Consider the following 26,748-nt stretch of genomic DNA (forward strand, 5'->3'; position numbering starts at 1 on the left):
GTTAGCATTTTTAGCTATGCAGATATTATTCTTGCAGCAATTTTGGACAAAGCATGTTTTTCTATTAGTTGTAGAGTTTGCAAATTTTCTTTCATACAGAATCTTATTTTCAGTGATTTTATTTTCAGATGACGGTGTAGAACAATTTAAGAAGGCAGAAAAGTTACATGCAAACTGGATTAAGCTATACCTGGAAGGGAATACATCAGAAGTCCTCACTAATCTTGGCAGAAAACTGATCAAGCAGTATTTAGAAGCACTGCAGAAGCTAAGCTCTTCATTAAGTAAGCAGGTGGCAGAATATGACATTTATTCAATGACCGTTGGAGCCATCATAACTCTAGAGGTAAAATCATGACTTCTTAGGTTTATTCTTTTTCAAGAATGTATAATGTATTGCTAATATTAACACTAAGTTTTATTTTTGCACATGTAGAGTATTATTGAAATTTACATAATCTCTTGTTGAGCAGGAAAAGCCAAATCCATTATGTGGGTGTAGCCAAAGGCCATGTTCACATGCTGTGGTGTAAATGGGCAGTGTCATGAAATAAAACTTTTGACACATTATAGAGAAATGTCAAAAGTTTTGATTGGTTATGGCCTAGGTGTGCTCAGACTCTGATCAAACAGCATAATGAGCCGGGAGAAGTCTGTGCCACATGTTCCTTCCTGGTCTGTGTCATTTTCTGAACTGTCTGGCCCCATAGGCCTACATAATGCAGGTCACATAACACAGAGCCAGGAGAGAAAGTGTCACACACACACAGGTCTTTTGGCTGGTTCTCCTGACTGGTCTCAGACCCCGAGGGATCAAAACTTTTGACATGTCTCTCTGAGCAAAGAGTGAACAAGTGTTAGTGGAGTGCTAGCCATTCGTTTGCTTTTTATGTCTCTCTGATATGTCAAAAGTTGTTTTTCATGACAGAAGCTCTTTAGCTTAAATGGCCCCATCGTAAACAATGACATTTATTCAGCATGACTTAAAAGGGCAGCTTTTGAGTCCTGCCTAATAAATGTATATGTGTGAGAAATATTAATCTTTATGTCTATTTAAAATTTTGCCCAACTTTTTTAACATACCAGTGTAGCAGCCTTTGGCATAGCACGGCTATTGGTGTATTCATTTAAGAAAAATGTAACAATATTCAGAGAATGGAGGAGCTAAGGGCTTACCATAGTCACGCTCCCCCTTCCGCCACAGCTGTGTGGTCCCAGTGGATGATGTTTATGGATACTCCTGCTTACCGCACGCATGGTATCCCATAATCCTCAGCACCACGGTTGTATGCATAGGATTGCTGTTAGGGCTTCTGTAGCTGCCCCTTCTTTGCCTTCCATTCTGGGTCCCTTCTCTTCTCTCTTCTTTTTCCCTTTATCTCATTCTTCTACTCCCCTGACTGACCTTTATCCACCACTTGCTGGTAGCCTATGTTGAGGTTGTCTTGAGATTTGCAGCCCAAAATTTCTGTTATGTTATATTAATGAATGTTCACAACTCTGCTGAAGTGATACCTAAAGGGTTATGTTGGCCCAGTTGGAAGATCTGTAGGACATTCTGCTTCTGGAGACAGTCTGCCCTCTGAGTGTGAACTGTTTAGTTAGAGGTCACCTCACCTTGTGTCAAACATTCTTGCATGTTACCCTACCCTCCTTCTTTTTTGTATCCTCATTATATTTTTCAATAAAATCTTTGAATTAAAAAAAAAAGAAAAATGTAACAGTTGGAAATGTATATTATACCATATGGTGTGTAATATTAATCAGAAGTATAGTATTCCCATGTTACTGTTCTGCTTTACAAATATTAGATGATTTATTTAGTGTAACTTTTTCATTTTTAACTTTTTGCAGATGTTCATCCTTCTTATACTCTGCATTCCAAGTGCTTTGAGCAGCAAGGCTGAGTTTGATTTGCCTCTAGCCTCTCCAGTCTTCTCACTCTTCTTTTACATGACATGCCTTGTGCTTGCTGCTGTCCACGTCGTTGTATGCACATCAGCTGAAAACATGTGCTTCTTCTGTAGCATCTCATGGGTGATGGTTATGGGCATTGTGGTACTCATGTCAGCACTTCTCTGTATTCTTTTGTCAGTCTCAGGAAAAATGATTTTGAGGCATAAACTATTTAATGAGGTGAGTAAAATTATACATATGGTTGTTTTTTCCCTCCCAAAAAAATTGTTGTGTCTTTTTATCTTGTATTAGTGGAAATGCATAAAAGTTAATTGCACACATTTAGATCTATGTGCATGTACAGTAAGCCTGGAATCTGCACTAGGCAGGGTTGCTATAATTAATTTATACTGTACAAATCCTTCAGTAAGGCAATTATGGCGGCACCATCCAGCCAATCCAGCTTTAGGTAAAGTTGGGTTCACACTGTTTTTGCGTTACACTTAATGTATACGTTTTATGAAAAAAGTAAATGCAATTGTGTGCAATACGTTTGGATCCATTTTTCCATTGAATTACATTATTATAAAAAGCTGATTAAAAAGAATGCTTTTTTAAAAATGTTTTAGCTTACACAAAAACGTGGTTGACCACGTTTTTGTGTACATTAACCCCTCAAGGACAGAGCCTGAAATGGCCTTAAGGACAGAGACAAATTTTATGAATTTGACCTGTGTCGCTTTATTCATTAATAACTTCGGGATGCTTTTACCTATCCGGTCGATTCTGAGATTGTTTTCTCGTGACATATGGTACTTTACATTTCTGCTAAAATGGAGTCGATACTTATAACGAATCTTTATGAAAAACACCAAAATAACGTGAAAAATTGTGAAAATATGCATTTTTCCAACTTTGAAACCTTTCTGTTTAATCAGAAAATGATTATGCCACATAAATTATATATTAAATAGCATTAGCAACATGTCTACTTTATGTGGCAGCTTTTATTAAACTATGTTTCATTTTTTTTAGACAATAGAAAGCTTAAAACATTAGCAGCAATTTTCTAAATTTTCAGTAAAATTTCAAAATCAGATATTTTTAGGGACCTGTTCAGGTTTACAGTGTATTTGAGGGGAATGTATGTTAGAAAGCCCCACAAAGCACCCCATTTCAGAAACTGCACCCCACAATCTCTGCAAAAGCACATCCAGAAAGTTTTTTAACCCTTTAGGGGAGTCACAGAAATAAAAGCTAAGTGTGTAAGAAATTTGAAAATTTTAATTTTCTGTGCAGAGATTTTATTGTAATCCAATATTTTTTATAATAACCTATTGCCAGAGAAATGCACCCCAATATTGATTGCCCCGTTTCTGCAGTTTATAGAAATACCCCATATGTGGCCCTATTGCGCTATTTGATGCAACCACAAGCCTCAGATATAAAGGAGCGCCTAGTGAATTTCAATGCCTTCGTTTTATTTGGTCATTTTTGACTACCACTTCAGCTTGGAAGAGGCTCTGGGGTGCCAAAACCTAAATACCCCTAAAGGGACACCATTTAGAAAACTACACCCCTCAAAGATTGTAACAAGGCGAGCGGTGAGCATCTGGACCCAAAAGTGCTTTAAAGATTTTCAGAACAATGTGGTGTAAAAAAGGAAAAATTCTATTTTTCACACTAAAATGTTGTTCTAGCCTTCATTTTTCATTTTTACAAGGGGATAAAAGAAAAAAAACACCAAACGTGTAGCGCAGTTTCTCCCTAGTACGGAAATACCCCACATGAGAACATAAAGTGCCAAGCGGGCGCAGGACGAGCCTCCAAAGGGAAGGAACGCCAATTGGCCTTTGGAAACTGAATTTCACTGGAATGGATTTCAAGGGTCATGTCGCATTTACAGAGCCCTCGTGCTGCCAAAACACTGGAAACCCCCCACAAGTGACCCATTCTGGAAATACACCCCTCAAGAAATCTATCAAGGGGTGCAGTGAGCATATGGACCCCACTGGTGACGGGCACAAATGTGGAACAATGTGATGTAAAAGGGAAAATTTTCATTTTTTTTACTTTCACGGTACAAATGTGCCCGTCATCAAGAAGTCCCTATCCTCACTGCACCCCTTGTTAGATTCCTTGAGGGGTGTAGTTTGTAGAATGGGGTCACTTGTGGGGGGGGGGGGGGTTTCAGTGTTTTGGCAGCACGAGAGCTCTGTAAATGCAACATGGCGTTCATCATCCATTCTGGCCAAATCCAGCCTCCAAAATCCAAATGGCGCTCCTTCTCTTTGGAAGCTTGCCCTGCTCCCACATGGCGCTTTATGTCCACATGTGGGGTGTTTACGGACTCAGGGGGAATTGCTCTACACATTTTGTGTGTTTTTTTTTCTTTTTAAACCTCTTGTGAAAATGAAAAATTTAAGGCTAAACCAACATTATAGTGTAAAAAATGTAATATTTCATTTTCACGCCACATTGTTCCACATTTGTACCCGTCACCAGTGGGGTCCATATGCTCACTACACCCTTTGTTACATTCCCTGAGGGGTGTAGTTTCCATAATGGGGTCACTTGTGGGGGATTCAACTGTCCTGGCAACACAGAGGTTTTTTAAATGCAACAAGGCCCTCGAAATCCATTCCAGCCAAATCCAGCCTCCAAAAACAAAATGGCCCTCCTTCCCTTTGGAGGCTTACCCTGCATGCGTATGGCACTTTATGTCCACATGTGGGGTATTTTCGTACTCAGGGGAAATTGCTCTACACATTTTTGTGTTGTTTTTTTTTTTTATCTCTTAACCCCTTGTGAAAATGAAAAAATCAAGACAAGATCAATGATTTAGTGTAAAAATGAAACCTTTTTTTACACTAAATGTTGGTCTAGCCTTGATTTTTTTCCATTTCCACAAGGGGTTAAAAAAGAAAATGAACACAAAACATGTAGGGTAATTTCCCCCGAGTACAAAAATACCCCACATGTGGACATAATTTGCCATATGGGCACAGGGCAAGCCACCAAAGGGACAGAGTACCATTTAGAGGCTGGAATGGAGGATTGAGGCCATGTCGCAATTACAAAGCTCCTGTGCTGCCAGGACAGTAGAAACCCCCCACAAGTGACCCCATTCTGGAAACTACACCCCATAAAGAATCCAACAAGGGGTACAGTGAGCATATAAAACCCACTGGTGACGGGCACATATGTGGAACATGTGCTGTGAAAATAAAAAATACAATTTGTTCATTTTAACGCCACAAATATGCCCTTCACCAGGGGGCCATATTCCCGCTGTCCCCCTTGGTAGATTCCTTATGGGGTGTAGTATTCAGAATGGGGTCACTTGTGGGGGGTTTCTACTGTCCTGGCAGCACAGAGGCTTTGTAATTGCATCATGGCATCCTCTAATGCGAATGGCGGCCATACCTATTTAGCTGGGGAAAAGGGACCATTCTAATTTATTTGGGGGTATTAGGCCAATTATTAGTTATAAGGTTGAAAATGACAGGTGTCCATCAAATTCAACCTGTGTTGATCCAGAGAAAGGCAAAAAACCCTCGTAAGGCAGACTACAGTAGCCTCATCACTGGGGAAAAATTCCTTTCTGACTCCATAATGGCAATCAGAACAATCACCGGATCAACGTGACCCCTGAAATAGGAATAAGGGACAGAATTTAGAATATGTAGAACTCCAATGACGTGTGGTATGCCTTGAAGCGATCAAGTATGCAGAGGCCGGGGTGATCAGGACAGGTGTCACACTGGAAAATGGTGTCCTTCCTGATCCCCCTGTTACGTCACACTCTGCACTTCTTCTGGGGTCTCCTGTTTTCCAGTGTGGGGGACGTCACCTGGAAAATGTTGTCCTGGTGCGATACGGGGTCCTTCATATCCAGAAGTGCTGGGTCCGCTCCATGGCTGCTAAATATTAGGGCTTTATTACTACTTCTGATATTTTCGGATCGTGCCGCAAGCTACTGTAGCTCGGGCAGCGAGGGACCGGAAGAGGGGGTGCTGGTATAAAAGTTATCCCCTTACAGGTGGTAAGATCAGTTGGAAGATCAGTTCCCGAATGATCTCCCCACTAACTCGGAAGATGGGGGGGGGGGGGGAGAATCTGGGGGCTGAATTCGGGTGTCTCTTCCTTCATGCACTCTAAGGGTACGTGCACACTGCGGAATGGAGAAGGATAACCCTTTGTGCATTCCGCAGCTGGCACCCACCGGCGGACTGATGGAGGCGCGTGTCTCCTCTCGTGTCACACTCCATTCTATGCACGGGCGGATTCTGCCCTCTGTCCAAAGAATGAACGTGTTCATTCTTTGGACGGACGACGGAATCCGCCCGTACATAGAATGGAGCCTATGACACGGGGGGAGGTGCGCGCCTGCATCAGTCCGGCGGCGGGTGCCAGCTGTGGAATGCACAAAGAGTTATCCTTCGCCATTCCACAGTGTGCACGTACCCTTTATCTGTAAGAGTACCCTGAGGTACTCTCACAGAGTTTGTAGAATTTCACGCCATACCGTGATCTCTTATTGGGACGGTACTGGCGGAAAAGACGTGTCTGGGGGGCAGCATACGCTACGCTACCCCCAGACACGTCACTGGATGATGAGGATGAATGGAGGAAAGAAGGATCCCCCCCATTCATCCTCACTGGCTGTTTCAGTGTCGGAGGCAATAATAACATATGCGTCCAACGCCGAAAACACCCTGGGGGCCATCTTTATACGGGGATTGGTATATGGGGTATGTAAATGTGTAGTGTTGTAGTGTAAAACTTTATTTCATGTAGTGTGGTGTAATGTAGTGGTTTTTACGTGTTTTTTTTTTCACAGTAAGAAAACAATATACCTACGCCAAGAAAGGATCAGCTGATAAATGCCGCACTTATGTGCGGTACTTATCAGCAGACAGTGGCGGTAGGATATAGGGGGGAAAAAAACGCCCCTACGCCAAAAAGGAGGAGTTGCTGATCAGCGGCGCACTTATGTGCAATGCTGATCAGCACTCAGCGGCGTTAGGGCGCAAAAAAAGAAAAAGAAAAGAATTGGGAAAAAAAAATCTTTTTAACCCAAAGCAACTGATCAGTGAATGATATTCGCTGATCAGCCGCTAGGGGGCAGTAGGGCGAAGCTGCCGGAGATTGCAGAGGCCCGCCGAACCCGAAGACCCGATTGTTTCCGAAGATTTCCAACGCTGAACGACAGAACCCGGAAGTGACCCGACGAAGACACGAGGACGCCGCAGACCGCCGATCGTCGCTCCGGATGCCGGGATCAGGTGAGTATGATGCACCTACACCACACACACCTGTTCTGCACCCCTCAGCTACCAAGCTGAGGGGTGCAGAACCCGGCAACACTGTTTTTTTACAGTATGATCGCCGTGATGGGCCGGCCGGTACTGGCCAGCCCATCACGGCGATCGTGGGGGTGGCACCGGCGCCATCTTTGGTGGTGACACTAATGGCGATTGGTGCTATCTCGGAAAGCAACAATCGCCATTGCTTTCCGGGTCACCGATGACCCGGAAAGCTGTTTTCAGCTGCTATATGCTGATCTGTATTGATCAGCCTATAGCAGCGATCGTCGGCACGGGAGGGGCTAATCACCCCCCGTGTCGACGAGCAGAGATGGCCTGCTATACATTATAGCAGACCATCTTCCCTGACCGCTGTGTGTGAACACACAGTGATCGAGGAAACATCGGGCGTAAGTATACGCCCGTTTGCGTTAAAGCCCACCCTGCGGGGGCGTATACTTGCGCCCCATGTCGTTAAGGGGTTAAAAGTGGCCATTTAAAAACAGATACACTAAACGGACTGCAGTGTGAAGCTAGCCTATTGTGTTAACACTGGTGGGATTGATTCAGTGGTTCTTTGGCTTAAAGGAGAAGTCTGGTGAAAATTTTATTAAAGTATTGTATTGTCCCCCAAAAGTTATACAAATCACAAATATACACTTATTACGGGAAATGCTTATAAAGTGCTTTTTTCCCTGCACTTACTCCTGCATCAAGGCTTCACTTCCTGGATAACATGGTGATGTCACGACCCGACTCCCAGAGCCGTGCGGGCTGTGGCTGCTGGAGAGGAGGATGGCAGGGGAACACTGAGGGACACAGGGCACTGGGGGGACACTGAGCATTCCCTGCCATCCTCCTCTTCAGCAGCCACAGCCCGCACAGGTCTGGGAGTCGGGCGTGACATCACTATTTTATCCAGGAAATAATGCCTTGACGCAGTAGTAAGTGCATGGAAAAAAGCACTTTTTTATAAGTATTTCCCATAATAAGTGTATATTGGTGATCTGTATAACTTTTTGGGAGCAATACAATACTTTAATAAAAATGTTTGCTAGACTTCTCCTTTAATTCAGTAGTCTTCCATAGCATATAATAGAGGAAGTGCACAGCACTTGCCAAACTAAAATCTTCACCTTTTATTTTTAGCTTTACATAGCACATTCACAGAGAAGGACAACCTTACAGCATTGTAGCCTATGTTTACACAGCCCATGTAGTGGAGAATAACAAACTCAAGCTTGTATCAAACAGTGGATTCAAAGCTTAGACTGCTCAAGTACTGCTCTATAATGGCCTTATGCTGCTGCATCTTTTGAGGGTTTCTTGATTTGTAGTGTATAGGAGCCAACATAGAGGATAGTCTTTCTCCACTCTGCTGTATACAAGTTCTAAAAATAAAAGGTCTGAAAGAGTGCTAGTCCTAATAAATGCACACAAGACAAAGTACTCTGGGAAACTACCTGAAACCACACTTACCGCTTTATAGGTACCTCAGAGTTTCACTGTAATCCCTTTACATGCCCTGTGGTGCTCCTATAACTACATTTGAACTGACAGATCTTTTCCCATTTTATTTAATTGGTATAAACATGTGTTTGTTGGATGTTTTACATCTCATAATGAGCAGTATGTGTGCACCGTAGGACCCTTCTCTTATGTTTCAAAACGTGGGTATTTGTGGAGTAATTTCTGTGGCTACTGGATTATAACATGTTTTTCAAGGTGCAATTGGCAGTTTTTACTAATTGTTTTAATTATTGTAATATTATGTCTTTCAGAAATCACACCCTGCTACATCAGCCTGGTCAGAATTAGACCTGCTTCTGTTAGTGGGGACACTTGGCCATGTTTTAAGTTTGGGGGCAAGTAGCTTTATAGAGGAGGAACATCAAACCTGGTATTTCCTCATCAACACTTTATGTCTGGTTTTATCTCAAGAAATGTGTAGGAAATACTTTCTTGTGAAAAAAAAGAATAAGATGAGCACTGCAGACTCAGACCATGAAACACAAGAAGACATTTACATTAATGAAATCTATGATGCACACAAAAAGGAGTTAAAAGAAGAACGGTTATCAATTTTAGAACGGTTTGTTAAAGACAATAAAAAATGGATTGCATTGACAAGTCCTGGTGTTATCCTTATATGTTGTCGGTTATTACGTCCCTTAAATCAGACTGGGGTTCAGTGGATCCATCGATCAGATTTTGGACACTGGTTGACAAGGTAACCATACACTTAGAACATTTGATTTTTGTTCTATATATTATGTTGGACATGTCCTCTAATTTCACTGGAGTACTCTTTTTTTTTTTTTTTTTTTTTTTTTTTTTTTTTTTCTATAAAGCCATTTGATCTGATTTTTGATAATGTGGATTTATTCAAATTTATTTTGGTAAGTGCTCCATCAATTGGTCCACGCAGTCAATCTTATGATTCTGGAAACTAGCCTAATGTAACTTGTACATGTAACAGAATCCAGACCTATTATAGGAGCACCAGTGTAGTCAAACAGGAGCTTCTGACAAGTAATTTAACATTTAGGGTAGCTTCACACACCGAATTGCAGCGCATTTTATGCTGCGGATCCGCAGCAGATTTGATCTAAATAACTGAACACGCCATCAAATCTGCTGCAGATCCGCTGAGTTGTGTTTAGATCAAATCTGCTGAGGATCCGCTGCGATACAGTACATGTGAAGCTACCCTTAAACAGAATCTTGCAATTACCACAGTTACATAGTGACTGGGATCTTTCCCTATAAAGATGATGTCTGTAGTGGCCAACGCAGTGCAAGGTTGAAACCCTAGCCAGTTATTGAGTTGCTAGACTCCTATATTTGTCTTTGATTTGGATTTATAAGCTAATTGTGGTTACTTAACTGATAATACTGATCTTAGAGATGAAATTTGTGCAAAATACTGTAAGGAGGAACACTAAACCAAGACATCGGATAATTATTAAAAAAGTTGTCTTGTGAAAGGCTGCATAGAATGTAGCTTTTAAAGGGGTTTTATGGCCTCTTTGACAAAATAACACAAGCAAGCAATGGCAGAAAAAATAATGGTAAAGGCCTCTGCTTACTCCTGGCTGTGCACCTCTACAACTCTGGATTGCCCGATGCCCCAGGGATTACTCCATACACTAAGCGTGGGACGCTGCTAACAATATATAATATATATATATATATATATATATATATATATGTTCTGCCATTGTTTACTCCTGGGTACTTTTGTAAACCTTTTATTTACAAAAACTTTTATTTACAAATTGGTAAGGAAACCTATAATTATCTTATCAGATAGCTGGATACATGTATGTATGTATGTATGTATGTATTTATACGTTTAGGGGGAGATTTATCAAAGGGTGTAAAATTCTGTTTAAACACAATCTGCAAAAGAACCCTGAACAGAGCCTAGATTCTAGTCTAGGTGTGGCACCCATTATGGAGATCAAGTGGCAAAAATCTTTACAGGTGCTAGTTTTAGGGCCCTATCACACATAGAGATAATCTGCTGACTTAGGCCAATTTGGGCAAATATCACTCCATGTAAGCGATCAGCTGAGGAGCTGATCGGCTGATCTTTGTCTTTTAGCAAGTTTAACAGTCAACCACACACCGCTATTTGTATGTGATGCATGGCTGATGAGAGTATAGAGAAATTAATAAACATTTATACTTACTGCTCTCCAGGTTTCCCTGGTGTCCTGCTGCTCTTTTCCCTCATTGCCCACTCGCTGCAGCCGCCTCTGAAACTCTCTGAAGTGACAAGCCACTGGGCCAATCACTGGCTGTGGCACTGTCCAGGCTGAGACGATTGGCTGAGGGGCCTGTCACTGCACAGGGTGGTTCAGAAGCTTTAACGCCAGCTTCCGTCAGCAGGTAACAAGTAGCAGGACACAGGGAGTGTGGAGAGGTAAGTATATACTTAATTACTTTCTATGTAAGCAAGGGCTGCACAGACATTGCTAACAATGCCAATGCTGCACTATCGAGCCGTTTAGCAGATCAGCGCTCTCTTACTGTGCCAAATAGCATGTGAAATTGCTAAGAAAAGTTTCCATATGAAAATAGTTATGATCTTTGCAGGCATTTTGCAGAGTTATGAATTTAAGCATACATTGACCAGTGTGTGGACATTATACTGTGTTTTTATGACACTATATTTTTTAAAGGACTGACTCAACATTGCTGTCAGAGTAATTTATTGGGCTCTTCTACTGATCATAAATGTTTTTTAATATGTCAGTATCTCTTCTGATTCCATGTTTCTTTTTATACTTACAGCTCTGAACACAAAGCTGAACTGTCATTTCTGGTAGGAATCTGCCTGGTGATGATCTTTATTTTAATTCAAGGGAAATGCTCATTCGTTTCTAAAGTAGCATTGATGTTTGGACTGCTCGGGGTTTATTGTTACAGAGCCTCCATAGGTCATGTTTTGTATCCTTGGCAGCAAACTACTAAAGAAATCATGAAGTAAGTAAATGGTGAATATTTTTTGCCTTTTAAATTTACAGAAAGGATCAAAAAGTCACATAAAAAGAGGAATCATTTAAAACCTAAAGGTCATGGCACAGATAAAGAGCCCTCAAACAGCCCCATTGTTAAGAAAATAAAAAGATTACAGTGGTGCTTTGTATTATGAGCGTAATTCATTCCGGGTCCACGCTTGTAATCTAAATCACTCTTTATATCAAAGCAAATTTCACCATAAGAAATCACTGAAATGTAGACAATTGATTCCACACCCCAAAAATGATTTTTTTTTTTTTTTTAATTCTGAATAACCTGTTAAACAAATGAAACAAATATTTGAAAACAGCTGAATATGTAATATTATAAGTTACTGTACAGTATAGCAACCAGCATGTGGGGTATAATGTAAATTAACATGGATACATGGATCAGGCATGAACATTTACTCTGTTAGGGTGCGTTCTCACCTACAGGATCTGCAGCAGATCTGCAGCAGATTTGATGCTGTGTTCAGTTATTTAAATGAAATCTGCTGCAGAAAATCAGCTGCAGATCCTGTAGGTGTGAATGCACCATTAAAGCCCTATTACACAGAGAAATAATCTGCCAAATCAGGACGAATCTGCAGATTATTGCTCCATGTGATAAAGGACATCGGGGGATCCTGGACAGTTAAGTACGTTTCTTTATTTATTATTTTTACACCAAAGCAAGAGCCGTACAGACATATCCAATGATATATACAGCCCTTGCTGCACGATAATCGAATTGCTGTATGGGCTTGGTAAGAGAGCGTCGATCAGCGCTCGCTTACAGTGTAATGTCAGGCCGTGTAATACTGCCCTAACAGTGCAACCCACAATGCCCAGAATTTATCAAACTTATCTGCACTGATAGAGGAGCTTATAAGGGGGAACACGTGTTTAAGGGGTTATCCAGCTTTAGAGAAACATGGCCACTTTCTTCAATAGACAGCACCACTCTTGTCTCCAGTTCAGGTGTGGTTTGCAATTAAGCTGCATTCAATTCACTTTCATGGAACTGAGTTGCAAAACCCCACCCAAATTGGAGATAAGAGTGGTGCTGTCTCTGGAAGAAGGTGGCCATGTTTCTTCTGGATAACCCCTTTAAAATGAATCCTGTTAGCTAGAGGAGGAGGAGTGTGCTTTGCCAGTTAGCTCCTTGAGTCATTTTGGCACTACCTAGCAGAATAATACATCACAGTACTGTAAAAATCTGACAATGGGCCAGTCCTACTAAAGATGCACAGTGTAATATACTACCAAGAAACATCAGTGTTTTTTAATTAATGAGCCATGTTTTTGTTATTTGTCTTTGACAGGGGAATTACTGAAGCTCGATTTGTCTACATATTTGTACTTGGGATTCTTATAACTGGAATAAAAGACTTGATGAAATCCCATTTTATATGCACAGATTCTAAAGCAAAGTCTATGGGATTATGGGAAGTATATAGTGGGTTGGTCCTTCTTGCAGCACTTTTATTTCGACCTCACAACCTTGTGGTTTTAGTATTTTGCCTCCTCATCCAAATTATTCTAACAAAGTTCATCTGGAAAAATCTGAAGTATGATGCAGCTCAAATCACTATAATGCATTATTGGTTTGGACAAGCGTTTTTCTTTTTCCAGGTAGGTGATCCAAGCAAAAATATAGCTTTTTTTTTTCCCAAACGATGAAATGCAGTTTTCAGAAAGAAAGAAAAAACTATAAAAAGTGTAAGCATAATATATATCAAAAGTAGGGGCAGGAACAGTAAAACTGTCGGAGCATGCTCCCTGCATTGCATTGTCCTTAATTTATATACACAAGCACAGCAGGTACTTTGTACAGATGTGTGATGTGTCTGGAAGCTTTCCCTATAGAATTTTTTATTATTTTTAATTCCCACTGTGGTTATGTAGATATATGTATCTTAAAAAAAATCACAACTACTTTACACATGTTTTTTAAAGACAGCAAGTTTTTATATAGCTGTCACCATAAAAATAATTTTGCCACACTGCACACAATAATGTGAGCACTGTGTTCAAAGGTTTCAATGGCAAAAATGCACATAAATTACCAGGTGTGTGACACAGGAGCTGTTACACGATTTATATATTCCGTTATTTTGTGGATCTTCTTTATTTATAATGATCAGATACTGGAACAAATATACCCTAATCTTCAAATGTTCCTGTGTACAGTGATAAAAGATACTTCTATACTGGTTTAACACTATTCTGATATGGGGCAGTGAATAAAGACCTTACTTTAGTTTGTGTAGCTTCAGTAGCTTTATACCGGTAATACAGATGATAATCAACTAAGAACAGAATATTTTAATCGAGGCACCAGAGCACACACAAGATTGGGTATTATTATTATTATTATTATTATTATTATTATTATTATTATTATTATTATTATTTTATTTTTATATCTTTAAACCCCTTTATGCTGCAGCTACTTTGGATCTTATTGACCAAGATCGAAATATTCCAAAATCTAACTTATCTCACTTTAGGTGGTTATAGCTCCGTGATGCTTTTAAGTGTCACCGTCGTTATACCTTTCAAAATCTAAATCAACAGTAGATATAAAGCAAGTTTGCAATTTACATTCATTATTTATTTTTTTGTTATCATGGAAAACACGGCACTTCCTGTTTTCTGACTTTTTTTTTTTCTCTCAAAGAAATGGAAACAGTCAGAAAGCAGGAAGTCCTGTATATCCCAGGCCATCGGAGTGCTCAGAGAGAAGGCAGTCATGTGATTGATGGACACATTGAGCCAGGACTCTCTGTACTGGCCAGAATTCCTGTGTTTAGTCTTTTTTTTTTTTTTTTTTTTTTTTTTTTTTTTTCAACCAGCACAAGTCAGGAAATCTGCCTGCAGGAGACTGGACCTGGATTTCTTGTAAGTTCAGCTTTGTTTTACATCATAACAACAACAAAAAATGACTGTATATTGCAAACTTGATTTATATCACATCTACTGTTGATTTAGATTTTAAAAGTTAGAACGACAGTGACACTTGTTAACGTATGCTAGCAGTTCTAAGTTTTTTTGTTTTTTTTCGTGACATTGTTCTTTGTTAGTATGATTCACTATTTTGTGTCTGTGTTTTTTCTCTGAAAGATCTCAAAATATCATGACAAATTATCATTTTAATTTTAAACTGCCATTCGGAGTGCGGTAAAAATAACCATGTATTCTTTGGGTCACTACGATTACAGGGGTCTCTTTGGGTGGAAATAAAGGGAAGGACGAAGAAGAATATTCTTATAGGAGTGAGTTATTAATCTTCAAGTATAGTGGAAGCAGAAAATCTCCTTTAACCCCTGGGCGTACCTGTAAGTCCTGGGCCGCTTAGGGATGTTTAGAGTGGTGCCGCGGTCCTGGGTGCCGCTCGTAGCCTGGGACCGTGGCTATTAGCGGGCACGGCAATCGGGCTGTCAAAGTTGACAGCTGCATACGATTACTTACTGCAGCCCATCCCTGGTGTCTAGTGGGGTGGATCGCCCTCCAGGACGTCGTCCCGGAGGAACGATCCACACATCCGTCTTGGGCCGGAGTCTACGCCATAATGGCGCTGATCCCGGCACAGCAGTTGATTGCTTCCGGCTGCAGCAGCCGGAAGCAATCCAGTGCCTATCTCATTGATCTATGCTGTATAACTATACAGCATAGATCTCAATGAGAGATCAGTGTACTTATACTAGAAGTACCCCAGGGGGGCTTCTAGTATAAGTGTAAAAGTAAAAATAAGTGTCATTATTAATAATAAAAAAAAACTCCCCTAATAAAAGTTTGAATCACCCCTCCTTTTCCCATGTTCTAAATAAAAAAAAAATAAACATGTTTGCTATCGCCGCGTGTGTAATCGCCCGAATTATTAATTTATCATATTCCTGATCTCGCACTGTAAACCGTGTAAGCGAAAAAAATCCCAAAGTGCAAAATTGCGTATTTTTGGGTTGCATCAAATCCAGAAAAATTGTAATAAAAAGCAATCAAAAAGTCGCATATGCGCAATCAAGGTACCGATAGAAAGTAAAGATCATGGCGCAAACAATGACATCTCACACAGCCCCATAGACCAAACGATAAAAGTGTTATAAGCATGGGAATAGAGAAATTTTAAGGAACATATATTTGTTAACAATGGTTTGAATTTTTTACAATCACACATAATATATAAGTTATACTTGTTATATATCGTTGTAATCGTAAGTACTTGAGGAACATATATAACAAGTCAGTTTAACCCCAGGGCGAGCAGCGTAAAAAAAAAAAAAAAAAACAAATAAAAGAAATGCGTTTTTTTTCACCACACATTGAATTTTTTTCTGGTTTTGCAGTGTACTTTATGAAAAAATTCAGCCTGTCATTGCAAAGTACAATTAGTGGCACAAAAAATAAGGGCTTATGTGGGTCTCTAGGTGAAATAATGCAACTGCTATGGCCTTTTAAGCACAAGGAGGAAAAAACTAAAATGCAAAAATTAAAATTGGCCCGGTCCTCTAAGGGTTAAAAGACAAATAGATGCGGCATTGAAGCACAGTGAAGTCATAATTATGGGGGCCTTAAACTACACAAATATAAACTGGAAAGCAGAAACCTGCAGATAATTGCCTTTCCCAACTAGTACAGGAACCAACAAAAGGGGAGGCAGTTCTGGACCTGATTTTAACCAATAGGCCAGACAGAATATGAAAAGTAGAGGTAGGGGGTCACCTAGGTAATAGTGACCACAACATAATGGGGGAGATTTAGAATTTAGACTGGTGCAAACTGCTCACAAAAACCAATCACAGCTCCTCTTTTTCCTTTCACCAGAGCTGGAAGCTGATTGGTCGCTGGGGGCAGTTTGCACTAGTCTAAATTTTACACCCTTTGAATAATCTCCCCCAATAAGTTTTTGTTTATCCTTCAATAAAATGCTTAGTTTTGGGCCTAGAAAAAAGCATTAAATTACAGGAAGGCTAATTTCCAAACACACAGAGGACCTTGGGACATAGATTGGAACAATGCGTTCAGAAATAAAAATCCACAAGAGAAAAGGGAGCATCCTGGATACATCTTGTGAACAACACATACCCTATGAGAATAAACGTAGTAGAAATAGGAGAAAACCAATGTGGTTAACTACAGCTGTTAGGGATGCAATAAATGATTTTTAAAAAACAAGCGTTCAGACTACTAAAACAAGAAGGTAGTGGGGAATCATTGAACAATTATTGGCAGATGAATAAATTGTGTAAAAAAAAAAAAAATCCAAACAAACAAAAGAAGCAAAAATTGCAACAGAAAGACGAATTGGCACAGAAAGTAAAAAGAATCCAAAAATTAAACTTAAAACTGAAAATGTTGGTCCCCTCAAAAATAATCTGGGTGTAATGGTGGAGGGGAATGAGGAAAAGGCCAATATACTAAATACATTCTTCTCTACTGTATTCACAGAGGAGAATCCTATAACAATTGACATGGCTAGGTATAATGTAAATCCTCCCATAAATCTCACCTGCCTAACACAACAAGATGTAAGACGGGACCTTAAAAACATTAAAATCCACAAATGACCAGGCCCAGAAGGTATCTAGTGGGTAAAGTATTTGAGGGATTTGTAAGAGATTATTGGAGTATCTTAATAAACATTAATCTTATAACACAGCACCAGCATGGGTTTATGAGGGATCGGTCCTGTCAGACTAACCTGTTCAGCTTCTATGAGGAGGTCAGTTATAGATCGGACCTGGGGGAGGCTGCAGACGTTGTGTATCTGGACTTTTCAAAGGGATTTGATATTGTGCCGCATGAAAGGTTGGTCTATAAAATGAGGATGCTGGGACTAGGAGAAGATATGTAAATCGGTAACTGGTTGAGTGATAGAAAACTTAGGGTGCTCATTGTTGAAACATGCTCTGATTGGGTAATAGTTACTAGTGGGGTGCCGCAGGGGTCAGTATTGGGTCCATTTCTTTTAAATATTTATTATTTATTAATGGCCTTGTAGAGAGGCTACAGAGTAGTGTCCATTTTTGCAGATGATGCTGAACTGGGTAAAGTAATCACCACAGAGGAGGATAATATCATATTACAGAGGGATTTGGAGAAGCTGGAGGCTTGGGCGGAGAAATGGCAAATGAAGTTTAATGTGGATAAATGTAAGGTTATGCATTAGGGCCATAGAAATAACAAGTACAATTATGTGTTAAAGATAAAACACTGGGTAAAATTGCATCAGACAGGCACTTGGCACCTGGGGGTATTGGTGGACAGTAAACTCAACTTTAGTGATCAGTGCCAGGCAGCAGTTACAAAGGCTAACAAAATAATAGAATGCATCAAAAGAGGCATAGATGCTAAAGATGAGAACATAGTTTTTCCTCTTTATAAATGACTGGTCAGACCACATATGAAATACTGTGTACAGTTTTGGGCACCGGTATATAAGAAGGACACAGCTGAACCGGAGCGGGTGCAGAGGAGGGCGACCAACGTCATTAAGGGAATGGATGGGTTACAGTACCAAGACAGGTTAGCAAGATTGGGGTTATTTACACTAGAAAAAAGACGTCCTAGGGGCGATTAGATCACAATGTACAAATATATGAATGGACAGTACAGAGATATTTGTAGTGATCTTTTTACACCTAGGTCTGTAACCATGACAAGGGGGTGTCCTCTACGTCTAGAAGAAAGAAGGTTTCACCATGAGCACAGACGTGGATTCTGTTGTCACATTGCAAGACCCATAGCGTTTTTCTTTCTCGTGACAAAGCTGGTTTTGGCTAATTTTTTGCTCAAACATGTATAGTTTTTATTGATACCAAGATTTACATATATATGACGTTTTATGATGTATTTCTGAGGCGGATTGACAAAATACAGCAATTCTGGTGCTGTTGCTTTTATTTACTATTTTATTTTATTTGGGGGTGGATGGGGGGGTTAAGTTTTTTACACTACTGTAAATTACTGTACATTAACCAGTATACAATATACTACCACTGTAGTGCAGTGTATTGTATATGTCATCATTATGCTGACACAGCCATGCCTCATGTTAAAGTGTCACTGTTATTAAAAACTTTTAGCAGAAATCAATAGTACAGGCGATTTTAAGAAACTTTGTAATTGGGTTTATTAGCCGAAAAATGCATTTTTATCATGAAAAAGCAGTTTGAAGCTCTCCCCACCCTGTCTTCATTGTTCTCTATGGAGAGGGGAGAGATGAGGCCCCAAAACAGGACAACAAAGAGTTAATTTACAGCTACATCAGCTCTGACCTCTGAATAGAGGCTTTCAGCGGCTCCCTGTGGTGTAATCCTTTGTTCTCTGCTCTCTGCTGCCAACTAATCCCCCTCCTCCCCCCTCCCCTCTCCATAGCACAGACAGGATCCAACTGATGAAAAACAGTCGAGATTTCCTCATAATGAGCAGTGGATGAGAGAGAGGGGGGGGGCTGGGAAAAGGCTTTTTAAATGCACATAATGGCGTTATGGAGCGGTACAGTAGAATATCAGCTATCATACTGTGGTTCAGGAGTGCAACACTTACTTATCCTGTTCCTGTCGTAAAACGCTGACCGGATCATAATAAGGCCCAGTACTGACCATAGAAAGCCATAGCAGTGGTCAGGGTTAAAGGGTAAAGGGTTAACAATGTGACACAGGTTAACATGTTTCCTGCTATCACTATGAGCAGATCACTGATAGCAGTAATCTATGGGTCAGTTCAAATGCAACAGGTTTGTTTCAGAAGTTTCTCCAAATGAAAAATTCATTCTGTATGCTATATTGCGGCCTATATATGCTATATTGTTTCTGCAGACAAATGTAATGCTCGCATGCAGAAATGTCTTTGAAGTGACTCAGTATCCACAATCTGACCTCCCCCAAACTGCTTGTACCTTCAGATAGCTGCTTTTAATCCAAGATCTGTCCTGGGGTCCATTCGGCAGGTGATGCAGTTATTGTCCTAAAAAACAACTTTTAAAATTTTAGCCCAATGGCTAGGGCTTAGAATGTCTATGCATTAGGCTGGCACAACCTCTGTCCCTCCTCCTCATCATTAAGAATGCTCCAGGCAGATTGACTCCTATTCATCAGCTGTGTGAATACTGAACATGGGCTGGATCGTTAAGGCACCTGTGCAATGTTCAGGCAGGAGAAAATGTTCCAGTGGCATTCCCAATGATGAAGAGGGTGGGGAGGAGGACGGCGGGGTGGTGCAAAGTTAGGGCACAGATATTATAAGCCCTGGCCATTGGGCATGGGGCTGCAAGTTTAAACATTAGTTTTTTAGGACAATAACCGCATCACCTGCCAAACGGACCCCAGGACAGTTCTTGGATTAAAAGCAGCTATCCGAAGGTACAAGTGGTTTTGGGGGGTCAGATTGTGGGCACAGAGTCACTTTAACAAATCTGCTGTGTGTAAATCTACCCTAGTGCTGGCATCAAACATGCTGTTTTTGTGGAACAATTGGAACAATTTTACCAGCCATTCATAGACTTGGACACAATACAGACAAGTATTAGTGTTTTTTCTTTTATACTTTTTATTTTATTCTATTTTGGGTCTACTTCTCGTTTTCTCTTAAAACATTGCATTAGAAGCTGCTACAAAAACTGCAAAGTATGATTGTAGCCTATATTATTCAGCCCATGTTAGTGATATATAAACAGGATTGGTGAAATGGGCAGGAAGGAGTTAAATTGCTCAACTGTACGCATGGATGAGGTACTGTTTTCTGTTGGTTTTGTGACCCTAATAACAGCATTGTTTTGTTTTTCCAGGGAAACTCCAACACCATAAGTACAGTGGATATTTCAGCTGGATTTGTTGGGCTCGAGAACTATGTTGAGATACCAGCTATTTTGCTTACTGCATTTGTGACCTACAGTGGGCCTCTACTTTGGTCTATGCACCTGTTGTGTTACCTGAGCGGAGAAACCAATAAGTAATTATTCTGTTTATAAAAATCTACTCGTAGAAATAACTTGTATTTTATAATGGTCTTATACAGCATGGTTACTGCATACAGGAAACCACTCATGGTAACCTTGCATTTTCTTTATTTTTACTCACAAATGCAAATATTCTTGCCATCTCACAGTAACCCGGTTACTGAGAGTTGCTGAGAATCCATGACAACTAAATATGTACAACGAACTATGGAGAAATAACATATAAAGTACATGTTATGTAAGATCACCCTTACTGTTAGTACGGTAGCTTATATTCCATGTATGCTACAGTGTTGTTACACTGTATCTATAATTTAGGAGTTGTGGAAACAGAGTAGCTCGCAATGTTACATTGTTTCTGTATTTCCCATTTACTTCTGTGGCAGGGACAGAAACAGTGTTTACCAATCCTGGCCACCTCTGGCTGCCACTACCAGGGAAGATGGTTTGGGGCAAAAGTTGTGACTGATTTACATTTAAAATGATCATATTTTTTAGACTGTACTGCTGTATTTTAGCACTGTGCACTTTCATTGACAGAACTGGACAGCCATTAATATCTGTACACCCTCCACTCTTTTTGTGCAGGGCACCAATCTGTGTGATCAGGGCAGAAGAGGGTGCTGGATCTGAAGTGCCTATAAGTAAAGGGTCCTATCACACCAACAGATTTATCTAACAGATTTTTGCAGCCAAAACCAGGAGCAGACTATGGAGAACAGGTCATAAAGGAAAGACTGAGATTTCTCCTCTTTTCAAATCCATTCCTGGCTTTGGCTGCCGAAATCTCAGATAAATCTGTTGGTGTAATAGGGTCCTAAAGGTCCATTCTGTACTTACCCAGAATGGAATTACTGAAGGTCTTACAGGATCACAGTCATGTGATCAGTCTAAAGACTAGGAGATGCTTCAATCTAGGCATTGATTGGGTAGGGATTTATTTGTGTTAACATGAGTAAGTGTCTGTAGCAGAGCTGTTTGTTAGGCTGAACTGAATGGAGGTATGTCTTCTCTCAGCCTTTTACCCTATAGTTGACCCTATGATGTACCCTTGTTGTCTAAATCCAGGGTATAAATAATGGGAGAGATCATTTTACTGTCTCCTGATGTTTTTAGGCGTAGTTATTATGTCACTGTTCAGCCATGTTTTTTTTCTAAGCTAAATAACCATAAATGTAATAATCTTTCTGGGTACTGTAGCCCTCCCATTCCATTTATTACTCTGATTGCCTTTCTTTGTGCCCAAAACAGTATACAACACACTGTGTGCAATGTAACTAGCTATTCATGCAGTGGTAGAACTATTTCTTTGTACTGTGCATCTATGTCCTTTTTTTGCACCTGGCAAGGGGTTACTAATTAACTCCTGTACAGTATATTCAAGAGACTTGAATTAGTATGGACACACCCCTATTTTTCATTTTATTTTTTCAAAAATAACGCCCTGAGAGGTCAACTTATCAAAAGAATAGTTTTCAATTAAAATATTTTGGCTTTAAAGGTACTGGAAATATCCTCCCTATTTAGCCCATTTTATTTCTTCAGAAGCCCTTTAAATTACAGAGACTGTTGAAGTACACAAACTAATGTGCAAATGTTCTTTTTCAGGACTTCTACAGCTGTGGCACATGGATGTTACTGCCATGCCGTCATTCGTTCACTACCAGTGACTGTTTACATTATTCTGGTGACAGGTCTCCGTTACCATTTGTTCATTTGGAGTGTGTTTTCTCCCAAGCTACTTTATGAAGTGATACATTTAGTTGTGTCAGCTGGGATTTGTGTGACATTTACCGTTGTAGATAAGAACCAGGTAGCAAAAAGTGAAATATGAGTAGTGTTGTCTTATAAAGGGAAACAATCAGCAGGTTAGACATATCTCTGTACTTCTAACCAGCTGATTGTTTCCCTGTAAAGTGAATCTCCTCTTTTAAAATCATGACATAATTTGGTCCAAATTTCTGTTCTAAATTATTTCAAATTTTTTTACATCACTTACAGCTCCATCTAGTGCTCCAAATCCTGCCCCTTCTTTGCTGCTAGTAAAAAGAACAGAAGCGCAGATTTTTTTTCCCGTTTACAGCCAGATGTTAAAACATGTTGTTTTTTTTAATCTGTTTGTTTTTCCTAATTTTTTTTTTTTTGTACATTGTTATGGGGGCTGCCATCTTGCCTGATCTGTTAACAGCAATTAGTCATATGCTTTACAGCAAACTCCATGGATGACGATGGACAGGAGATGAATGTAAAACATTATTGAGCATACTCTGTAGAGGTCCTTATTCCACAGGGAGCTGCTATTGTCCAATACTGGTACTATCTACTGGTGTCACCTATCATTGTAATTCTGTAGGGATCACTTTCTAGCAGCCTCCAGCTTATCACCACAGACAGAACGGGAAGTCTCCACTTAACTTTACACCTAGTGGTGAGAATGAAAATATAGGCTGCAAGATGTAAAATTTTGAAAAAAACATCACGAATATCTCTGTATTCAGTGGGACGCCCGAACGAATCAATTTTATTTTATAGCCCTGTGTACCCTTAATCTCTTTCTATGCTCCCCTGTTTTTCAGATTTAGGGGTTTTAACGTATGCCTATCTATACTTTTCATTGAAATAGTAATAAAAAACTTTATTGGAAAATATGTGAATATGATTCACAGAGCCTCCTAATTACAGCTCTTAGGATCCTATCACACGGGCCTATGGGGGCCCGATGAATACTTTAAGCAAACGCCGATTTTCTAGATTGGTGCTCGTTTACTGGGCCTATTACACGGCCGATAATCATTTTGGCAATGCATGGACATAGTTACCGATGTCCTTGCAGCCCTAGCCCAAACAGTCTACATTACTCATCCAAGCACGAAGGGTCCTCCTGTGGCCTGCCTTCTCCCTGATCCAGCACGTGGAAGCTTCAGGGTAAATTCACACGAGCGGATCCGCAATACACGTATTAATAATAATAATAATAAGAATAATACGTGTATTGCGGATTAGCTGCGCATTTCGTGCGTGAGACTCCCGGTGGATCCGCCCGTGTGAATTTACCCTCAGCGTAGCCTGTCTGAGCTAACAGGCCGCTCAGCCAGTCACTGGCCGGGACCAACACAGGTGGAGCTCTGGAGCGTGGATGGTCAGTGTCTGATGATTTTAGGTTTTGGCCTAAAGAAATGATCAGCCGATGATAGTTTTATCGGCTGATTATTGTCTCTATTACACTGTGCAATAATCAGCCAGGCTGATTATCGCTCCGTGTAATAGGGCCCTAAGCCTGTCATACACACTCTTTCTGGGGGTTTTTTTTGTCTATTAATTGCAAGATACAGGTACATTTTTTTTTTTATCTCCAGAGGACAACTTAAAAAAATTATTGATTTATTCTGGAAGAGCTTCTGCAGATTATTAGTTTACATTTCACAGTAAACATTGCCAATTTGTTCATATTATAGCAGTCGAGCTACAGGCATAGGTTGGAAACCCATACAGAATCATATACATAATTACCAATATAATGTTTCACCAAAAAAAAACAGATTTATTTACTTATTTTTTTAATTAAGGGATATTCACATCTGAATGTGTTTTACCATCCTGAAAATGGGGGGTGGGGGATGGGAAGATTTATCAAGACCAGAATGCAAGAACACCAGTCTAATATAAAGCATAGATACCATGCAGTACCATGCTCCTAAAGGTGTGAAGTTTTACTGGGGTATTGAAAAGGATTGTCCAGGATTATAAAAACACATCTGTTTCACCTTGCTGCCCCCCCCCCCCCCCCAGCTCACTTATTAGGCAAATGGAGCTTCCGTCCAAATATAATTGCTGATTTTTGCACAAACCATGGGTTTATGCAGAAATACTGATTTGTAGCAACAATAAAGATATATTAAAAACTTAATCAGCAGAAAAGTTAGGACCATACAATGATATGGTAATAAAAGATGGATAAAGACAATACATTTCTTTTTTGAGACTTGCTTTAGTGGCATAAAAATGCATGTAAATAGTTTTGGGGTGTAATATTTTTCTTAAAAAAAAAAATCTGTACATGAACTTTTGTATATTTTTCTTGTTTGTTACCTCACTGTACTTTTATATGTACATAAGATGACGTTACTTTGCATTAAGATATGATCAAGATTAAACAGAAATCTAATAAATATTTTATCCCTTACCTCTACTTAAAGGAGTGTACATGACTATACTTTAGCTGTTCTGTTGCTGCAGTTGGCCAGTGAAGGCATTAGACAAGGGTTACACTTCAATTTTGTGTATTTTTGTAGTGCCACAAAGTTTATTTTATTTATTGAGCCACAGCTGCAGTTCAAAGCAATTTTTTTTTTGTTTTGTGAGAACATTTTATGTACACTACATATTATTTGAAAAATGTAAATTTTTCACTTTTACATCTTAATCTGTGGGGATCAAAAGCTCACTACCCCCCTAAATAAATTTCTTAAAGTGGACCTGTCACCCCTCCATGTAGGGGATGACAGGCTCCCGACCCCCCGCTAGAGCCCCCTATACTTACCTGATCGCGCCGGGTCCCGCTTCTTGATCCGGTCCGGAGACTAAGATTTCAGCACCCGAAGCTCGGTGCGCGCGCTCCTGAGATAAGTCCGATGCCCATAGAGAATGAATGGTGAGTCCGACGCTCCATTCATTCTCTATGTGCGTTGGACTCATCTCAGGAGTGCGCGCGCCAGGCTTCAGGCGCTGAAATCTCAGTCACCGGACCGGATCAAGAAGCTGGACCCGGCGTGATCAGGTAAGTATAGGGGGGTTGGGAACCTGTCACCCTGGCACGGGGGGTGATAGGTTCCCTTTAAGGAGTATAGCTTTCAAAATGGGGTCTTTTGGTGTGTGTGTGTGTGTGTGGGGGGGGGGGGGGGCATATTTTATAGCACCTCCTTTACAAACCCAAAATGGTACCTTTAATAAAAAGAAGACACCAAAAATCCACAATTGTCCTTCATTTCTGAGGCCTTTGTGTGAGGCAAGGAGTGCACTAGCACCACACGTGGGATATTTTAACCCCTTTAAGACTAAGCCCATTAATGCCCGGGTCAAATTAATGCAATGTTTCTCCCTAAGAGCCTGTAACGCCTGGAGTAGTGGATCCACTGGACCGTCACCAGCAATGGCACTAACCTCACCAGGGAGCGGAGTCTAAGGGGCCGCTGGTATTCACCAAAGCCCGCCGCAAGGCGGGATGGACTTGCTGCGGCAGGCGACCCCCAGGTCGCTACCCCTGGCTTGGTTGCTAGTGACGGCAGGCGAGGCGTGGCAGGAGTAGTAGGCAGGAGATAGTGCAGGCAGAGGTCTGTAGGCGTAACCGCAGGTGACAGGCTGAACACAGGAGCAATGGTGTAACAGGGGAGCAGGAACCAGGAATAAGGACTAGGGACCAGGTAGCGGATAGGAATCAGGAACAACAGGGAGCTGGGCCAAACGCTATAGGAAGCATGTAGAGGCTCCAACACCTGGAAGGGGGCAGAGCTGGAACTTATAGGGGAGTGATTGACACATGGACCAATTAGGAGCGCACTGCCCCTTTAACTCTGAGACAGCCGGCGCGCGCGCCCCGGCCGGCACAGTGAGAGACAGGAGCGGAGGAGAGGTGAGGCGCCCCCAGGGGCCGAACTAGCAGCAGCGCCGGGTCCCTGCACAAGGACCCCGGCGGCTGCATGGGGCAGGAGGAGGTCGCGGCGGCGGCCCGGAAGACATGACGCCGCCGCGGCCGTGACAGAGCCATAGCGCTTTTAATTTTCCACCTACAGGGCTCGTTGAGGTGTCTTTTTGCGCCATGATCTCTAGTTTTCTATAATATCATGTTTGTGTAGAAGAAAAACTTTGATCACTTTTTTATTATTTTTTATTTATTTTTTTCTGATATATAATTGTTAAAAAAAATCAGCCATCCTGGTGTTTTTTTTCCTGCTGTTCACCATGCAGGAACAATAATGTTATATTTAAATAGATTGGACAATTCCGCACACTACAATATACAATATACATTTGATGAATGAAAAGTGGAATCTGGTTGCTAGGGGCAACTAAATTA

The 26,748-nt window shown here is 40.6% G+C and overlaps 1 protein-coding gene across 1 annotated transcript in view; it reads left to right on the forward strand.

Annotated features, from left to right (window-relative positions):
* Positions 1-24,864, forward strand: part of PIGG (phosphatidylinositol glycan anchor biosynthesis class G (EMM blood group)) — a 42,390-nt gene extending 17,526 nt beyond the window's left edge. The window contains exons 7-13 of the mRNA XM_069962472.1: positions 129-346; positions 1,855-2,136; positions 8,987-9,435; positions 11,505-11,696; positions 13,039-13,348; positions 20,505-20,668; positions 22,284-24,864. Coding sequence (XP_069818573.1) covers positions 129-346; positions 1,855-2,136; positions 8,987-9,435; positions 11,505-11,696; positions 13,039-13,348; positions 20,505-20,668; positions 22,284-22,509 — 1,841 coding nt within the window. The 3' untranslated portion in view covers positions 22,510-24,864. The remainder of the gene's footprint in view (positions 1-128; positions 347-1,854; positions 2,137-8,986; positions 9,436-11,504; positions 11,697-13,038; positions 13,349-20,504; positions 20,669-22,283) is intronic.
* Positions 24,865-26,748: the final 1,884 nt, after the last annotated feature.

The sequence above is a fragment of the Dendropsophus ebraccatus genome, chromosome 3, assembly GCF_027789765.1.
Source record: "Dendropsophus ebraccatus isolate aDenEbr1 chromosome 3, aDenEbr1.pat, whole genome shotgun sequence".
Lineage (NCBI taxonomy): Eukaryota > Metazoa > Chordata > Amphibia > Anura > Hylidae > Dendropsophus > Dendropsophus ebraccatus.